The 17,700-nt window shown below is 31.3% G+C and overlaps 1 protein-coding gene across 2 annotated transcripts in view; it reads right to left on the reverse strand.

Moving 5' to 3' along the window:
- The window catches only part of LOC107173366 (RYamide receptor-like), a 122,205-nt gene that overhangs the window by 25,990 nt on the left and 78,515 nt on the right, over positions 1–17,700 (reverse strand). For both annotated transcript variants that reach the window (XM_089229392.1, XM_089229391.1), the window contains one exon: positions 6,461–6,898. In XM_089229392.1, the coding sequence (XP_089085518.1) occupies positions 6,461–6,865 (405 nt within the window). In that variant the 5' untranslated portion in view covers positions 6,866–6,898. The remainder of the gene's footprint in view (positions 1–6,460; positions 6,899–17,700) is intronic.

Here is a 17,700-nt window from a genome sequence, read left to right on the forward strand (position 1 = left end):
ATTTTACACCCACTTCAACTTTCTGCAATAACACGTTTACATTATAATATATATATATACTTTTAAATATTATAATATGAAAATATGATATCTTATACATCTAAAATAAACTCAAATATTTCTATCAAGCCATCTGAAGTTAGTCAGCAAGTGTGTGGGCGTATAAAAGAAATTACTTAATTTAATGAATACGAAACGGAAGTGTTGAGAGAGGATCGTTTACCAATTAACAGTGTTTTCAAAAGTTCCTATAAATCAAGTGGTAACCTTCATTATTTCAGAATTATGATCAAGGAAAGTGAGCTGTGGAGCATAAAGACAAAGAAGTTTATGGATTTCAAATAAAGGATAATGTCAGCACTGAGAAAAGTAGTCAGTTTTAGTTTACTTTTTGTGGAGACCGAATAATTGAACGACGTCATAAGCGAGACGATGTAAACTTAAGACGATTGGTACTGATATTTGTTGTCTTTTATACGCGAAACATGGTAAAAATCGAAGTGATAATTCCCACTTTTTTGTCCTTCAGCATGATCTATGCAGTGAAACGAATAAACAGCTAGATTTTAACTCAGCGTAAAGTGCACATGCATATGAGCTCGACCGAATTACTTTTTTGAATTTCGCTTTCTAATCTCTAAAAATTTGGAGTTGAAAGTTTGAAGATGTTCGAAAATACATAATGTATTACCCACTTGAAAAATAACTAACATTAGAACATTAGACCGAAAAACCGGTCTGCTGATCGGTAATCACGTACAGCTGAATTCAAATAGGTTTTTATAATATTTATGGCTTTAAAAAAAACATCGACATGATGGGCACTGATGGACGAAAAATTAGTAGTTTTCATGTTACACGGAAGGAAGACAGAGACGACTTAATAGTGTCAGCACCTAATCCTCTCAAGAATAATTTCAACATCATATCTGAATCAAAATAACATAAGCTGTGGTTACTATTACTGAAATCGAAAATATTTAATCCATTGTTGTTGGGCTCTAAAAATAATATCTTAGTAGTCTTTAAGTTGAAAATCAACAACAATAATTATTAACACGGAGAAATAATAGCTTATTCGCTACAATATGTGTATGCATTGTTTTCATGTTTTTTTTTTAAAATTATTATTATTATTATTTTATTAGTTAACCCGCGGCAACATAGGCCATTGGGTGTAGAGAGGGTACTGTAGGGTTTTTAAGTTGGGTAAGTTTTTGGTACACGTGTGTGATTATTATAATTATCATGCATCGATAATTAATTCGTCTTAGGTAGGTATATATAAATTGAACAATTATTATATGTTACAAAATTAATTATTAAAAATTAACACTCGTATTGTAAACTTCGATTTTACGATAATCACACACATGCAGCGTTACAACGGCGTATTTTTTTGTTAAAACAGACGTAGGTAAATTTTATTAAATTGCTTTTCGATAGAGGTACAAAAGGCGCGCACACACACACTGATTCGTTTACGTGACAAAAACCTTAGAATTAATAATTAATTTTATACACATTCAATAACAATATTATTAATAAATTGATATTTTCCTCAACTGCCACGTGCCATTATCAGAAGTGTGGGTTGTAAATTCATAATGAATACATACAATCGTAAAAAAAACTATTTAAATTATTTAATTTTAAATTCTAATTAAAAACAAAATTATTACGAGGATGTTGTTCGTCGATACTCTGGTTTTTTACCAGAAATAATTCAGAACATTCTACTTCATTCATAACAAATTCATCGCCGAATATCATCGCTATCGATGGAAATCATTAGTTTTTTTTTCTCTATATTTGTCTATCGAAACGACCTTAAGGTCTTTGTCAATGCGTCTCTGCTATGAATCGAACCGATGACTGTGTGAGTGTAGTTCTTCACTGAAGATATCTGCGCTACAGGTTTTCCGCTATTCGTTTTAAGTCCACATGAAATCTGCCGTCATTATAAGCGCTACTATAACAATATATCATAACAACGCATTTGAAACGATGTGACGATAATAAGAATGGCAAATAAATGATAAAAAGAGGAATGCTATTTCAATTGCATTTTCGAGAACCCAAGGCCGGGAGATAAGGAATTTAGTGCTGAAAACCTAAATATTAATTTATTACACCTAAATAGAAACGATTACACTTCAACTACACACGCTATAGGCACATCTAGACCTCTAAAATATCAAGTGCTATAATTGAAAATGTCTAACAGAGCCATCCATTGTCTTTGACTCCCCTCTCCACACCATCAACTGCTAAAATTACACAATATAATTTTATAAGTTTTACGTCTACAATGATTGATATTGGAAAACTTTGTATACATAGGTATTATTTATTTATTTATATATTTTACGAGCTAAGCCCTTTTTGCATTATTAATACAACATTGCAAAGCACTATTAATTTTAATGGTAAAAACAATATGTAAACCTAAATTTACTCTTTTCATTAACACAATATTAAGATTTAACATTATAATGATCGATATTAGACACTTATGAGGGTTTACCAGTAAATAATAATATTCGAGTACAGTTAACCTCGCCGTATATTCAGTAGTTTTTGTCGTTTTTGATGTGGTCAATTAGCAATTAGTTGAAAATTTCTCGTAATCAATCCATAATCCATTTCTACATGCAGAATGTGTATGGTCGTATTCTAATTTTCTAACAATTTTAGGAAAATGCAATAATAATTTATAACGAATTTATATTATGCCTTAAATTATTAGTTATGACTTATGACTTATGATCAATATTATTTAATTTTTTTTTCGTTAAATATTTTATAATTTAAAAACATAAAATTAATTGCATTTTACTATACTACATAAACGTAGATCTAAAAAACAAGGGCCGCTAATTTTCAACTTGAGAAAGCTAAAGAACCTTTTCTACCCCCCTCCACTTTTGGCCAATGAGTCACACACTGCACGTAACACGTCACAGCTATTATTAAGGCGTGCACATTTCAGTCGTAAAACTTTTAGTATGACCATCTGTTTGGTTAACGTTTTTTATACTTTTTAATATGCATCTAACGACTAACAATAAGCTAATGCAAAATATAGTAGGCATTTCTGTGATGATTATTTCAATTTTTAAGGCCAATAATTCTACGCACCATATCATTTGGAACAGTGAATTTCATTAATTTTTCATTTGCATTAAACTATTATAAATTGGAAAGAAAATTTAATTGAAACTAAAAATGGGAAATTATTGTATTATTTTGACACATTTTTGCATCTGAATTATGGGCTGACAGAACTTTAATATGTAAAAGGATTGACACTTGTCAGCAATCTCACCTGCAGAGTATATTCAATAAAAAGTAATCATTATTCATTTATTTAGGTACTCTTAATGATATCTTTAGAACTCTCAATAGCTGATTTATAGTTTAAATATGTTATTAATAGCGCTCCTTCTATAGATTATACTGAAATTAAGTAATAAGTATAAATTCGGTTAAAATTAACTTGGTTATAACATCAGTTCACGGTGCACATTTCGAACAGTTAAAAAATATATTTTATAAAATATTAATGAGTACCTAGAGTGATAATCGTTATTGGATTTACATTATTCGTTAGCTGACTATTAAAAAGTGTAAGACCGTTCAATCGGGTGGAATTTGCTGGGTTTTTGAAATACTACGAATTATTTTGATTCGCTCAAAATTCAAAATTTTTTTCTTTTGATGACATCAATTGGTAGCTAAATAAATATCTATTTATAAAATATTATATAAATGTGAAATGGGATTTTTTTTTTATTAATGGTTATAAATCTCTGAAAAAAACTACTGGATCGATTTCAATAAAATTAATATCAGTAGATTTCTTAAGACTCAAAGGGTTTATTATTATTATTGAGCTTCTTTTTTTCAATTATTATAGGATAGTTTTTGCTAACGAAAATTGAAATATTTTTTTGTTTTATACGTTATGAGTTTCCATTGGTTGCAGAAATTAAATTAAACTAAAAAAAAAACTGGTGTAGGCTAACCGGCCCACCGTGCGTTGCTATGGCATTGATTTCGAATAAAGGAAACAATATTCAATTTAATGTTTGTTAATCAAACGCAGACACAATATTAAAGGCAATGATGCAATGTCTTCGCGTTTGTAGATTATAGTATAGACACTCAAAAGCTATTGGACCGATTTTGACGAAAGTTTCTCAGTTGAGAGATTATTCTTAAAGATATCGGGAAAGTTTAGATATTATTTAGTTTGAACCACGTTCGAAAATTACCAAGTGCTATAATGTCAAATTTGCCACGGGCGGAGTGCGCCCATCTCTATGGAATTAGTTCACAAAGCGAAGTATCATTAGTCCGTGAACTGAGGTTCACAATTGAATCCGAGACACGCCAATATATCATAAAACATGGTATTTTACGCTCGTTAATTTTTTCCCGGGAAAAGTCAGGTTTTACAGAATACTAGTACAGAGTGTAACAGAAATAACTGATAAAAAAAAATTATGCTAATTAAAAGTATGACAAACATTTTTAATATTATATTATGATAATTAAATAATTTGAAAAATATACTCATGTCAGCAAATTCTCAAAAATCGTATTTTTAATAAAGTTATTACATTTCAAATTATTTTACCAAAAAAAATATTGAATTAAAAAAATTCTAAAAAATAAACTACTCGACTCAGATAAATCTTTTTACCATCAAAATTTTATTCTTCTTATAATCAGATTCACAAATAGAATATTTTTAATTTATCAAAATTTTTCTTTTCTGTACTAAAAATAAACATAAAAAAATGTATGATACATGTAGCGCTGGGGTCACCACTTAATGAAAACAAAACAAAATAAATAAAATATTAATTTGAACAAAATGTATTTAAAAAATCAGTTCTATCTGTTACAACTTGTATAGTAGGTGTTTACCTATAACGAAAAAGCAGACGAGGATGCAAAACTTTCAAACATGTCACCTATAATAGGAATTACTATGTTAGAATTTCCTTACACCGATGCAAAAAAAAAAAAAAAAACAATAAAACCTCACTACCTAAGTTTGGAAACACTATAATGGTCGAAACAGACGGCTAAACTCAATGAAATTAAAAATGTCAATAATCCCTTGGCCTCCATTGTCAAATCATTGCTCTAGAAAACAAGAAACAATTTTAAATCGTCTCAGAATAGACCACACCTTATACTTGCTCATCAATGTCTAATTACAAAAAACGAGCCATCCAAATGTAGTCTAACAAGAGGCGTCCAATTGGTTATTATTTGGCATTCAGTGAAGATGATGTGCTTAAACATGCTTTATTAAGCACATCATCTTCTCTGAATGCCCAAAGTTATCAGAAATATCGAGTGGAAACCTTCTGTTCCGCCCACATACATAAGAAATTGTCTTGCAATTGATATTCCATTTTTCTTTTTTTAATCCAATTTTTACAACAAAATATGATTCATTCTTAAGTTGAGTTTCTTTTTACGCATCAAAATACTTTATGCATTTTACTGTAAGTCGCCAACCTAACCAATGGCCAGAGTTGCCACAGATTTTTTGTTCAATAAGAAAACAAAAAGTAGGTGCCTGTTGTATACTTTTGTGAGTTCAGACTTACGGGTTTACCAATCAACAGTGGAGTCAGATTTAAAAAAATTAAGAGCTAAAAAACAATAGCCCAGGGATCGCATTAAAACTAAATTCTTAACTTAATATATTTATATATAAAGATACATTGTATGACAGATGCCGTATAATAAATAGACGTTTCCAAATTTTTCGTTTTACTTATTTCGTTAATTCGTATTTATCTTATGTGACAAAGTTGCCATTTGGAAGGTCCGTAAAATAGTGGTGAGAGGTCAAGGGGTACGCGAATGAAAATACGATTATCAACGGACAGCTTTTCATTTATGTTATTATAGTCTATATATTATTATAATTTAACATCACTAAACATTATATTGCATACGAGTCTGCAATGAATTAAGACATTTTATGTCTTTGCTATCATATGTAGCACATATGTGTGTGCGTGATGTGTTTGTGGAGGAGTGATGCTCTCGGAGCGCGGCTTTCGCTATATGCTCAAATGGTTAAATTTCGAACGTCGATGCAGCAGTTGTGATGAGCGCGGATATCGAATTCGAATCTCGTATGAGAAAAACGATTCTTTGCAATTTTTTTTTTCGTAACGTAACGTTTTTCGATTTCGATTCTCTGTGCCAAAGCAAAGACATAAAACGTCAAAAAGGTTGAGAAATGCGTGTATATAGTATATTACGTTTGTAACAGTGTTTGAAAGATATAACAGAGAATGTTTCGCCCACAAACTTTCACCACCGACTCCATTACCACCACCTTCCACCTCCAACACCACCACCACCCCACTCCTACCACCACCATTTGCCTGCAATACCGTCGTCCACGGCGGTGACCCGCACTCACCAGCACGGCGACCGCCTGAGCAAAGCTGACGGTGTGGCACAAGTCGCTGCCGAACGGCCAGTACTGGAGCAGCAGCGTGGCGACGAACGAGAACGGCACGCAGAACAGCGTCATGAGCAGGTCGCCGACGGCCATGTTCATGATGAATAGGTTGGTGACCGAGCGCATCTGCGTGGAGAACAGGACCACGTGGCACACCAGCCCGTTGCCGACCAGCGACACGACGAACACGATCGTGTACGTCAGGTAGACGAGCGTTTGGAACGCGGCCGTGCCCAGTGCGCCTTCGATCTCGGAGTGACAGGACAGCCCGTCCGCGGCGCCGGTCCCGTTCCACTGCGTAGCGGCCGCAGCGTCGGTGGCGTTCCACGGCGTGGCCGCCGTCTCGCCGTCGTTCTCGGCCATGATGGCGCCGCCGTCCTATCCGCCACGGGACACCTGCAACGACACGAACACGCGCATAGAACTATTAGTCATTTTTGTTCAAATTGGTCGATTAGTCATTTTTAGTAGTCAGATTGGTTGTTAGTCGTCGTTTACCATAATATTTGTTACTGATAACCCGGGGGTGCTGTGGCCGGGTGGATTAAGGCGTCGAAAGGCAGAAACCTACGGGTTGCCCATTCGAAATTCCGCCAAAAACATCCACGAGTTCCAAAAACCAACAGTTCCTTCCCCACTGTTCAGGATGACACGAAATGCATTCAAACAAATACAATTTTGTTGTACCAATAACTGTCATCCTTATAATACGGATTGTTAACTCGTAATTGATGGATCTGATAAATATAATTTATAATTTGATGCTAATAATCAAACGTTGTGAACATCATACGAATGACAAATAATTTAAGAATGATAGGTAGGATCTTGTTGGGAGATAGCCAAAAACTATATTTTGAAAAATGTGATTACTCCAAACAAACATTTATGTTTTAAACTGCCATAAAACTACTATTGACTACGTTTTTCTACGAATTAGATTTACGAGTGTGCTATTTTGATTTGAAAATTAAAAGTTGGTAAATATTGATTAACACAAAAATTGTTCCGTTCGACTGGTCATATGGTTACATCTAGCATACATAGGTATATCACTGGAAAGGTATATTGTAAAGAAGATTGAAATAAACATTTTTCTTATTTTTTTTACACATGCGAAAAAAACGTCGAAACGGGTAAAATATGAAAATTGGGATACACCAGTGTAGGCGCCATTTGTCCAGTTACATATAACATTAAAACGTTTTTCTAGATTGAAGTCGGGTCATACGAGATATAAAAAATGTAAACAATCAATATTTGTATGGAAAAAAATTATAGTTTTTTTATAGGTATTATAAAATGTTCATATGAATAAAAGGAGACGAAGAGCGAACGTAAAAATATATAATTGTGTCCGCGTGCTAAGACCTAAGAAACACAATATCTTAGAGTGTGTTGATTTTATGATCAAAATGGTTTTTCTGATTAAATTTCGAGCACTGGACGATCCTAGTAGTATTTGTTTCGATATTGTATTTCGTACCATATATAAAAAAGAAAATTGTATCCCAAATGGACTTATAAAAAACATATAAATATAGTCATGTCTATTTTAATTAATAATTTTTTAATGATTATATAACATTAGCTCTTCAGACTCTTATTTAGAGGTAGTTAAATATGCCTATACCAAAGCGTAAAATCATTTATTAGTCTTATAATTGTAGGTAGTCATCATTTGTCGTTAAAATGGATGAAAAAGTCAAAATTAAATAAATTTGGACGATTAACCTGAAATCTTGTTGATTTGAACACGGAAAGATATATGCGATAAACGCATAGATTATAATATAGATTAGTACGTAATCGTAATGCAAATAATGTTAGGATATATTATGTTTATGAAAAATAATTTGAATTCCTTACGTGTGCACTAAAATTTCAAAATAACCTCTTCAAAATGTGTGTCCATCATTTCATCTAATATGTCAATTTGTTTAATGATCCATACGTTTGTATAAATACATATTTTTTTCGTGTTTGGATAAAAATATAAAACATAATGAATAATAGTATTATAATATAAGGTGTAATGTACTTCAACAATATATTTTTTAAATATTATAATCGCTTTGATATTATTCGTCGTTTGTCGAATATAAATACCCTATCGACGAATTTGATAACAATTTTGTCGTAATAGTAGACGTCGCATCGATAAAATATTTTACTTTCGATAACAGTGTTGAAGTCACTGAAAAACCACTATAATATTGTCCGTGAATTTATTTTTAAATTGAACCAGACTTATGAAAATTAATTAGGATTAAGAGGTGGTTTGTCGGGATCGCGGAACTGAACATATGGGAATGAAATAAATTCATTAGACTTAGTCGTAGGTTTTACTCTGCATAGTAGAAAACGTAATTTTTTTTTACTGCAATATTGCTCCATATAAGTTCCCGTTGTGTCATATTTTAGTATACTGCAGAAGTTTGCGTAGGATGTGGGAGAGGGGTATAATTTATTTGAGTGTACAGGTGTAACTTATATTATAACATAATAATATATATTACGAAACCAATTTAAAAAAAATTTAAATTATTAAACTTTATTTTTATTAAATTTTATGTAGACTGTCAATGAGTATGAATATGTATTTATATATATGAAAAAAATGTATTAAAATTGAATCGCTCAAGACGGAAATTCATTTCGTAAGTGGCTGGCGTACTATTTTACCCTCCCCCCTCACCACATATGCTAACAGTGAAATCTTTAAATCTTCTAAAATAAAGAAAGAATGTAATATATTTAACATAAATGTATGAGATGAAAATATTTTTTTCCATACAATATTATGACGTATATTTATTTTTACATTTATTTCACGTTTATCTTATTGCAAAATAAGTTGACACGTTGTTGTATCGTCAACGTCAATCGCATTATCTGGGTTACAAAAATAACTCAAAGATATTATTATTTCGTGGATTATGATTATCTTGACGTTATTTTTTTCAAACAAGTTTTAGGACCTTTTTTTATGAAATCATATGTAGTATTTAACGATAATGGTACCTACGCATTGTTTTTATGCCACAAAATGAGTTTCAAGGTTGGTTGAAATACAATCAATTAGGCTTTGGCTTCGGTTTTGGCGATTAAATTAATTCCCTCCCCTTAGTTAGCAACGCCACTGCTCGGACACACCCTACCCCTCGAATAGATCACAGAACTAACTTCATAAGTGCTGAACTACAACTGTATGTATATGCAGTATCGTGACTGCCATGGTCTTATACTATACCTATTTGGATAATTAAAGGATAATCCTGATTCCTTGCTATTGTCGCTATATTATATCCTGTACCTACTATTTGACCTTTTGACCACGACGACGAGGAGATGCGTCAAGTCCGTCATCATCGGGTCGTAGAGTTTTGTCTCGAACATGTGACCCAAATAATTTCGCTGAACTGCAACGGGGTGTCTATTCTATATAGATTTATATCTTAGGTAGTGTCGTGTCCGTTTTAATAATATGACGTCGGACGGCCGCGGCGCCAGTATCGTACGATTGTCAAAAAAAAAAAAAAACACATTTATCATTCGACCATATAATATTATATATTCTCTCGTTTCGATTCGTTGCACACGCATAGAGAATACCTTGGACATTGATATACGGACATACACTGTAATATCCGTCCAATCTGTAGCCCCTTTTATGCCGCCCGCAGATCTACGACACCGTCCGTCAGCACCAAACGAGACGCACCGCTGTGAGTTTTCTATATTATGTTACTATCGTCATTTTTCGGCTAGGCCTAGCTAATATACCCCTACGTCGATTCCGATACGAATACGTTTCCATCAAATCGATTTTTTATTTCTGTAATAATATTTTAATATATACTAGCTGAACCCGTGCACTTCGTAGCCCGTTAAAAATCCTATCTCTTTTATGGTCCATAGTTCATATTGTGTGTTAAATTCATTTCATGTGATGATGCTAGCAGTATGTTTTTATGCATAATGATAGACAGTGGTTAAAATATATTATAATCTTACAACGATATTCAATACCGTATATCATTATGTAATTTTCTTCGTTTTTTCAATATAATGTTGACAATTTAAATATTCAATTCAATGATATTTAGGCATAACACTTTCTAACTTTGCATATTATCTTCTGCCTATATGTCTAATAAAATTCTGTACCAAATTTTGTCGCAATCGGTCCAGCTGTTTAAGAATGTATATAGGACTAACAGATAAATATATATAACCATCACTAATAAGTAATAATACAGAACAATAATAATCGCTAATAATAACCGTCACTAAAGCAACCATTTATAAATAAACGAAAATGTCCATCCTAAAAATAAGTCCAGCTGCTCTCGAGACATAGAGTAATATTACTAATTAGTAATATTACTCTATGTCTCGAGAGCACTTGTTTGTTTAAATGGTTGCCTTTGACTACCAAAACATATTAATATTATTTATTTTATTTTTTACTGGGCAGATGGCGCCACTTTAATTTCATCACACCCTCATCATATTTCTCTAACCCGATGACTTTCTCAAATTTTTCATCCGTAAGAACCTTCTCCTGGCAATTACGACCCAAACAAAAAAAGAGTGAGCGAAATCGGTTCAGCCGTTCTCAATTGATGAATTGTTATACATTTTTGTCTCCATTATTATATATTATATATAGTATATTATTGTACACTATGTACAAAATTATCTCATATAATATATTGGCTGAGTATATATAATATGACAATTTACAGACGAGTGGTAGGCACGTCCAATATATGTACTGCAGTTCCCCGCACGATAATACATCAGCTGGCAATAATAATAAAACAATTTAGAGCGAATAAGTGTCTGGGTGACTTGACGAAAACGCCTTACGTCCGAGTTAGATTACACGTCCGATTTTGGATATTACACGTAGGTATAAAAATGTCGGAAACCTTCAGACAAGCGCACCGCACTCGATTAAAGTATCCGGATATTTCCGAATCCGAATTCCACCGTTCGGTTAAAAACTTTCGATTGTTGGCAGTCAATGCAGTATTGTGGGGACTGTCTTACTCCATTCAATAATAGTTGTTAGAGAAAAAGTATCCATTATAGCTATTGATCGTAGATAACAATATTTTTAAATTATAAATGACTTATGTTTGTAGGAGTAGCGGAAGTGAACGAGGATATAAAATAAATTATGTTTCGCAGGTTCTGAATGGTATTGTGAAAATGATTTTGTTTACTACAATACTGCACAATATCAGTTACTGATACGTCATATACCTAGGTAATAGTATCAAATATATATATATATATATATATATCAGTTTAACAATGATAATGATCGTTAGGCACATTATAATGTGGTAGTTTGATTTTGCGCAAAAGTTTCAAAAATATGTTTTCTAAACAAACCTCTATCGCAAATGGATTTAAAAACAAAACGGTAAGTTTATCTACTTTTAAATTTAATTAAATTTAATATTTTTAATGGCTTTATGACATCAGCCCAGAGTCTCAGAGGTAGATATTATTATGTATACCTATAATTTGTAAGTACCTATTGAAATCAAGATCACTTATTTTTCTTATGACCATCGTAAACAATTTTATGGATGTCAAGTATACTACAAACCGAGTAAATAATATTCATGAATTTTCATTAGCTAATGAAATGCGAATGTTATGATAAAGTTCTTAGGTCATAATTATATCACACATTATTTGGCCATTCAGCAAGTAAATCATGTTGAATTGAAAATGCTAGAATTTTTGTTGCAGACCACAGATGTGTGAATAGTAGATAAGTTAATTCATTTTATGTAAATAATGCTATGTAAATTCTATGTTTTTAAAATATCAAATAGTTAAATTACAGTTTACGTGCATTTAGCCGTATTATTCGGTTTCGAAACGAACTTTTCGAAAATCATTGTATTTATCATTTCATCTTATTGATATTTTTTAATCGGCGCTTCTTCCCTTATTGAGTTTAGATATGAAATAAAAAATAATATTTATAAATTATGTTCATATTATATCAATTCTTAGTGTTCGCCTGATATGCTCACCACTATCTTATTATTGTTTTTAATAAACTTGTCGACATTGTAATTTGTACTTATCAACAAATGTTTACGTAGGTATACTGCCGTTTATTAAAAACATTCAAATCTAAAAAATCATAACTATTTCCTTATGTTTTCTTTAAAATTGATATCATGTTTCTAATAAATTTGAATAGCAGTATTATTTTCGATTGATTATCTATGCAAATTTAAACGAAGCTATACATAAACTTTATGAACAATTTAATGTAAGTATTTATGCATATATATATATAAATGATAATAATAAGGACCATTTGGTACTTGGGATAGTAATGATGCTTAGTCGTTGGCGCTGGTCGTAAATTAGTAATACAATTTCACGAACAGTAATCATGTTGAGAAAGTTCACATTTACCTGGCAGGATGTGATAGTACGTGAAACCCAACATTCTAGTCGGTTTAATCATTTTAATTAACGACTACTGCATGTAATATTCAAGGAAGTCAGTTAACTAATGTTGAGCCGTTGTGGGTAAAGATGTAAGTTGTTAGACCTCCCCTTTTTTGACTAATTGAGTGTTGGTATTAGTGCCAAACCGTAGATTCTGAATTACAAATATAACTTTAATTGGATTACCCAAACACTGTACAAAACCATGTCATTTTGTCCTTAATTTGTGCTTGGGCACAACTGCAGCTATTGTGATTGTATTTGTCCAGTACGTTGACAATTATTGTTTTATTTAATGATAATACGGAGTTATTATTATAAAAACAATAATATATAATATGTTTACTTAAAAAGTATATAATCATTGAGTTATCATCAAAATTTAAATACTGTAATGATGTAATATCAATGTATAACACAGATGTAGCAAATTATTACAATAATTAATAAACTACCAAAATGAGGAAATCACTAGTAGTGCACGTAAGTAGTGTGTAGATATTACCAAGACATGTTATAAACAATCTCGGTTTATGATAATTTTGGGCCTGGGGCCAATAAATAATAATATGTGAATACATTATCCTTGTATTACGTACTACCTGCCAGGGGCTCACTATTGTTCGATATCCGTCGTCCCCCCTCCTCCCTTAATCCGGGATTGCATATAAATCAGTATAATAGTTGTCAAATCGATGCACTAAATTTATAGGAATATCAGAAATACACAAGACACCTATCTCTATTTGACTTCGGTGGGCGAGTGTAAATGAATTCCTGGAGAATGTTGTCTAGTGAGAAGTGTTGTTATTGTCATGGCAGTATCTAAGCATTAATATTTATTTATAATTGTTAGCTATTAAAATCGTAGAGTTTAATTGTTACTTTTAAATTATGACAGCAATAAGGTGTTATACGGTATAATATTACGCACAATTTATAAGGCATTTGGATATTGAACAAAAGATATTTTGTTAAAAATCTTACATTTCATATTATTTAGGTTATTATTTTTTGATAAATTAGCAATTTTTTTTTTACTACTAAATAATTGTAAATAAGATCATGAGAAGTTACACTTAGTACTGAAAGAAAAAAAAAATTTTAATTTTTAATTATTAATATATCATAATAGATAATAGTCAATTAGTCAATAGCGAACTCAACAAGACAACGCGATGGAAAGAATGACTTAAATAAAGTCATAAAATCAATATTATATGGTATAAATCATCATTGAATATTTGAACTTGAAAACTATTTAAATCAATGGTAAGAACCTTTAATTTATTTTAAAATTAATTTAAGTAGACAATGATTATTTGGTGCTAAGTATTGAATTTAATTATGAGACAGGTGCAACTGTACTAAGAATAATGATACATTATGTATATATTTGAGACATATTGTATTGGAAGATTGACCTATATAAAAATTATGCGTTTTAAATAATAATTATATGCATTAGATATAATGGAAAATAAGCGTAAATGGAAAAAGTAAACAACAATAACAATAGCAGTCAGTGTAATTTAATTTCGGACAACAAATAATTAAAAATAGAAATTCAATAAAAGTAAAATATGCTTTTAAGTATTTCCTTTATTTTAAAATAGCTAGAAATGTATTAGCTGTCTATAGTTTTTATATATATTTATAAATAAGAACATTGAAATTTGAAATGTTTGCATTAATAATTGATTTGGATTTCAACTTATTTAAGCATTTTTAATAACTATTGTTCTACGTCTTGCTCGTTGAATATTTCTTGAGCGCTGCGTTTTTTTTTTTCAGCAATTTGTTTGAGGATTAACTGTACGAAATATAGCCATCAGACATTTGGCAAATACAAACGACATATTTAATGTGACTTTTATAATACAAAAAGGGTAGTTTCCGTCTATTATAAATAAAACAGTTTAGCGCACTGTTAAATGAATGAATTGTTTAACGTCACTAGATATTATCGTATATTATGTGTGCCTTTGAAATAAATAATGATGACAAAAATAAATATCCTTCCGAGGAGAATATTTTTGAATTATTTTTTAACAAAACAAATAAAATGTCGGTCCAGACTGCACTCGGCGTGTACAGATTTAATATGATACGCATTCTCTTGAATCGAATAATTCATTTTTATCAGGTTTATTTGTAATATCCAGTGTACGGAGAGAAAAAAAGATTATTTTGGTAGTTGTGATTATAGAATCGCAAATGAACACCGATATTATAATATTGTTACAATAATAATTGTTATTAATTTATTTAGTTTGCTTTATACTGACGCACAATATTTGATGGGCAATGGTAAATATTTACATATACAGTTATCCTTCTATCAGAGATAATATTATTTAATAGTGCTCCAGGACGTATGTTTCACGTCGTTAGCTGCTGGATGAATGGTGGTATTACTTTCGACAAAATAATATGATGCACGGTAAGCAAATACAATATAAGATACCTGCTACGAGCTATGTAAAGAAAAATTAGAACCGTTTAGTAATCATATTACTACTGTTGAATAAATAGTTGAACAAACGAACCCATCGCCATGGACTTATATTAATCATTATCCTCATTATCGAATAAACTTAAAAAATACTCTTTCGAATTATCACTATTTACCTAGGTATGCATCAAAATATTCAAAATAAGAATTGTAATTTGTAGAAAAAAAAATCTTTCACAGGACACACCTTAAGTGGTACAAAATTTCTATTTTTCTATCAAATCTGTCCAAATTTAAAAATATTGTCCTGAATAGTTTACCTACATAAAAATTTCAAGTACCTATCATAGTTGGAAAAAAATCAATTATCAAAGCAAACCATGAAGGTGAGCATGTTAGGTAAATCGCCATTTATAGGCACCTACCTAGTAATTTTTAGAGCAGCTCTTAGATTGCACTACGTGTGCTAGATGTTTGCATTTGTATTTTAGAAAAATTAAGATTGGGAAGTGAATTGATGTAGGCAATTTATGCGTCAGTGGAATTTTTTTGTTATTCCAATTTTTCCGTACACTCGAAACACATTTCGACGGTTTAAGCCAGTGTTTATCATGTGTTTTGAAGGGTCACAAGCATATTATTGTAACATTAAAATTATGAATTAAAAAATTTTACCAGAACTTTTTGCAGTACGATTATCATTTTATCTATGGATTACTCGGTTCGAAGAGGGTCTGATAGCGAGACTCAATATCAAAAAGGTTTGGAAAAATTGTGGTTTTAAGCTTTGCTCATGTGATTACCGGTGGAGTGTAAAGTTTGCTCTCAGAAGGGTATTTATATATATATATATATATAAATATACACACACAAATCGAGGGTCACCTGTTGGGTAATCCATGGCGTTGTCCCTTTGCTCATCCTCGAGGAGTTATAAAAATCTATTATACAATACAAACAGTCGCAATGGTGATTATACGTTTCGCCACACAAAAATAGTTTTGTCACGTTCACGCGATTACATTGTCGCTTTCCTTGGAGTTAGAGAAATACAATAAACTACTATTATATAGGCAGGTGTACAGTCTATAATAGAGAGATAACATAAGAGATACGCCAAATGAGAATTTACGTGTACAGTTATTGTATATAATATAACTGATGAGCGAGCATGCTCACCACAATTAATATTTTCTCTTTAAAACTATTAATATTTTCAAATTCGGATTCTTTGAATTTTTAAGTTTACCTACTTATTGATACAGTATAATTTTTTTCAAATAAAATTTGAGGTATTTCTTGTGGTGGTACAATCTTTATACTTACGAGAACCACATTTCATTATTATTATTCTATTTTTTTTAAATATAAGAAATTGTTAAGGAGGTGTTAAATTTCAAACTCTAACGATAATAATCTATGGTATAATAGGCTTAATACATAATAAGAGGGCTATAACAATGCAGACTTGTAGATAAATCATACCTAGTGATTAAAATCATTATTAGTTACAATTTATTTTATCTTTAATCCTAAATTTCCTGATCATTATACAAGCATAAGTATAGTTCTCGAGGGTGTATGAAGGTAGGTACCTATGCTCATAAATCACCATACAGACCAAAAGATAAATTCGCTGTGAATAAATAATGGCGTTACGTAGCACTGAGCCTTGTTTAACGGCTGGACCGGACTTGATTTATCGGACCATTGGCAGATAAATTGCATCCAATATTTATCGTTATATTATTTTCACATCAACATGTTTTCTTGCACCTTCCTATAATCGATATCAACAGTCGCCGTATCGATTTCCCGTCCGACGAATACCGATTATTTCGGTCTTCGATCAAGTGGCATATTTATTACGATAATGTGGTTTTAGGTCGCTAGGTGTTGGACTGACGATGGTAACGCTTTTATTACGTATATATATAATTTACATAGACGTAAATTTTGGTGGTATTTAACACCATATCAAGCAGTTTAAAACTAACGACAAACGAATCTCATGCCCTTGATCGATACATAACTCACGTATCGTAATATAGCTTCAACCGATATAATATTAAATTTGTTTCAGTCACGCAGTAAAAACAATTTGATATTATATTTTCTATATTTTTTTAGATTGTGATCGGAGTGCTGAATTGGTTTCGAAAATATGTGGTCATTTTTTTTGACGATTTTTACAGTGGAAAACAATTTATTCCGATCGTCAGCGAGAAGTTCCTGCAGGCGTCGAGGAAGT

Source organism: Diuraphis noxia, unplaced genomic scaffold, assembly GCF_037042655.1.
Source record: "Diuraphis noxia isolate RWA-SAM2 unplaced genomic scaffold, SU_Dnox_SAM2 contig0005, whole genome shotgun sequence".
In the NCBI taxonomy this organism is placed as follows: domain Eukaryota; kingdom Metazoa; phylum Arthropoda; class Insecta; order Hemiptera; family Aphididae; genus Diuraphis; species Diuraphis noxia.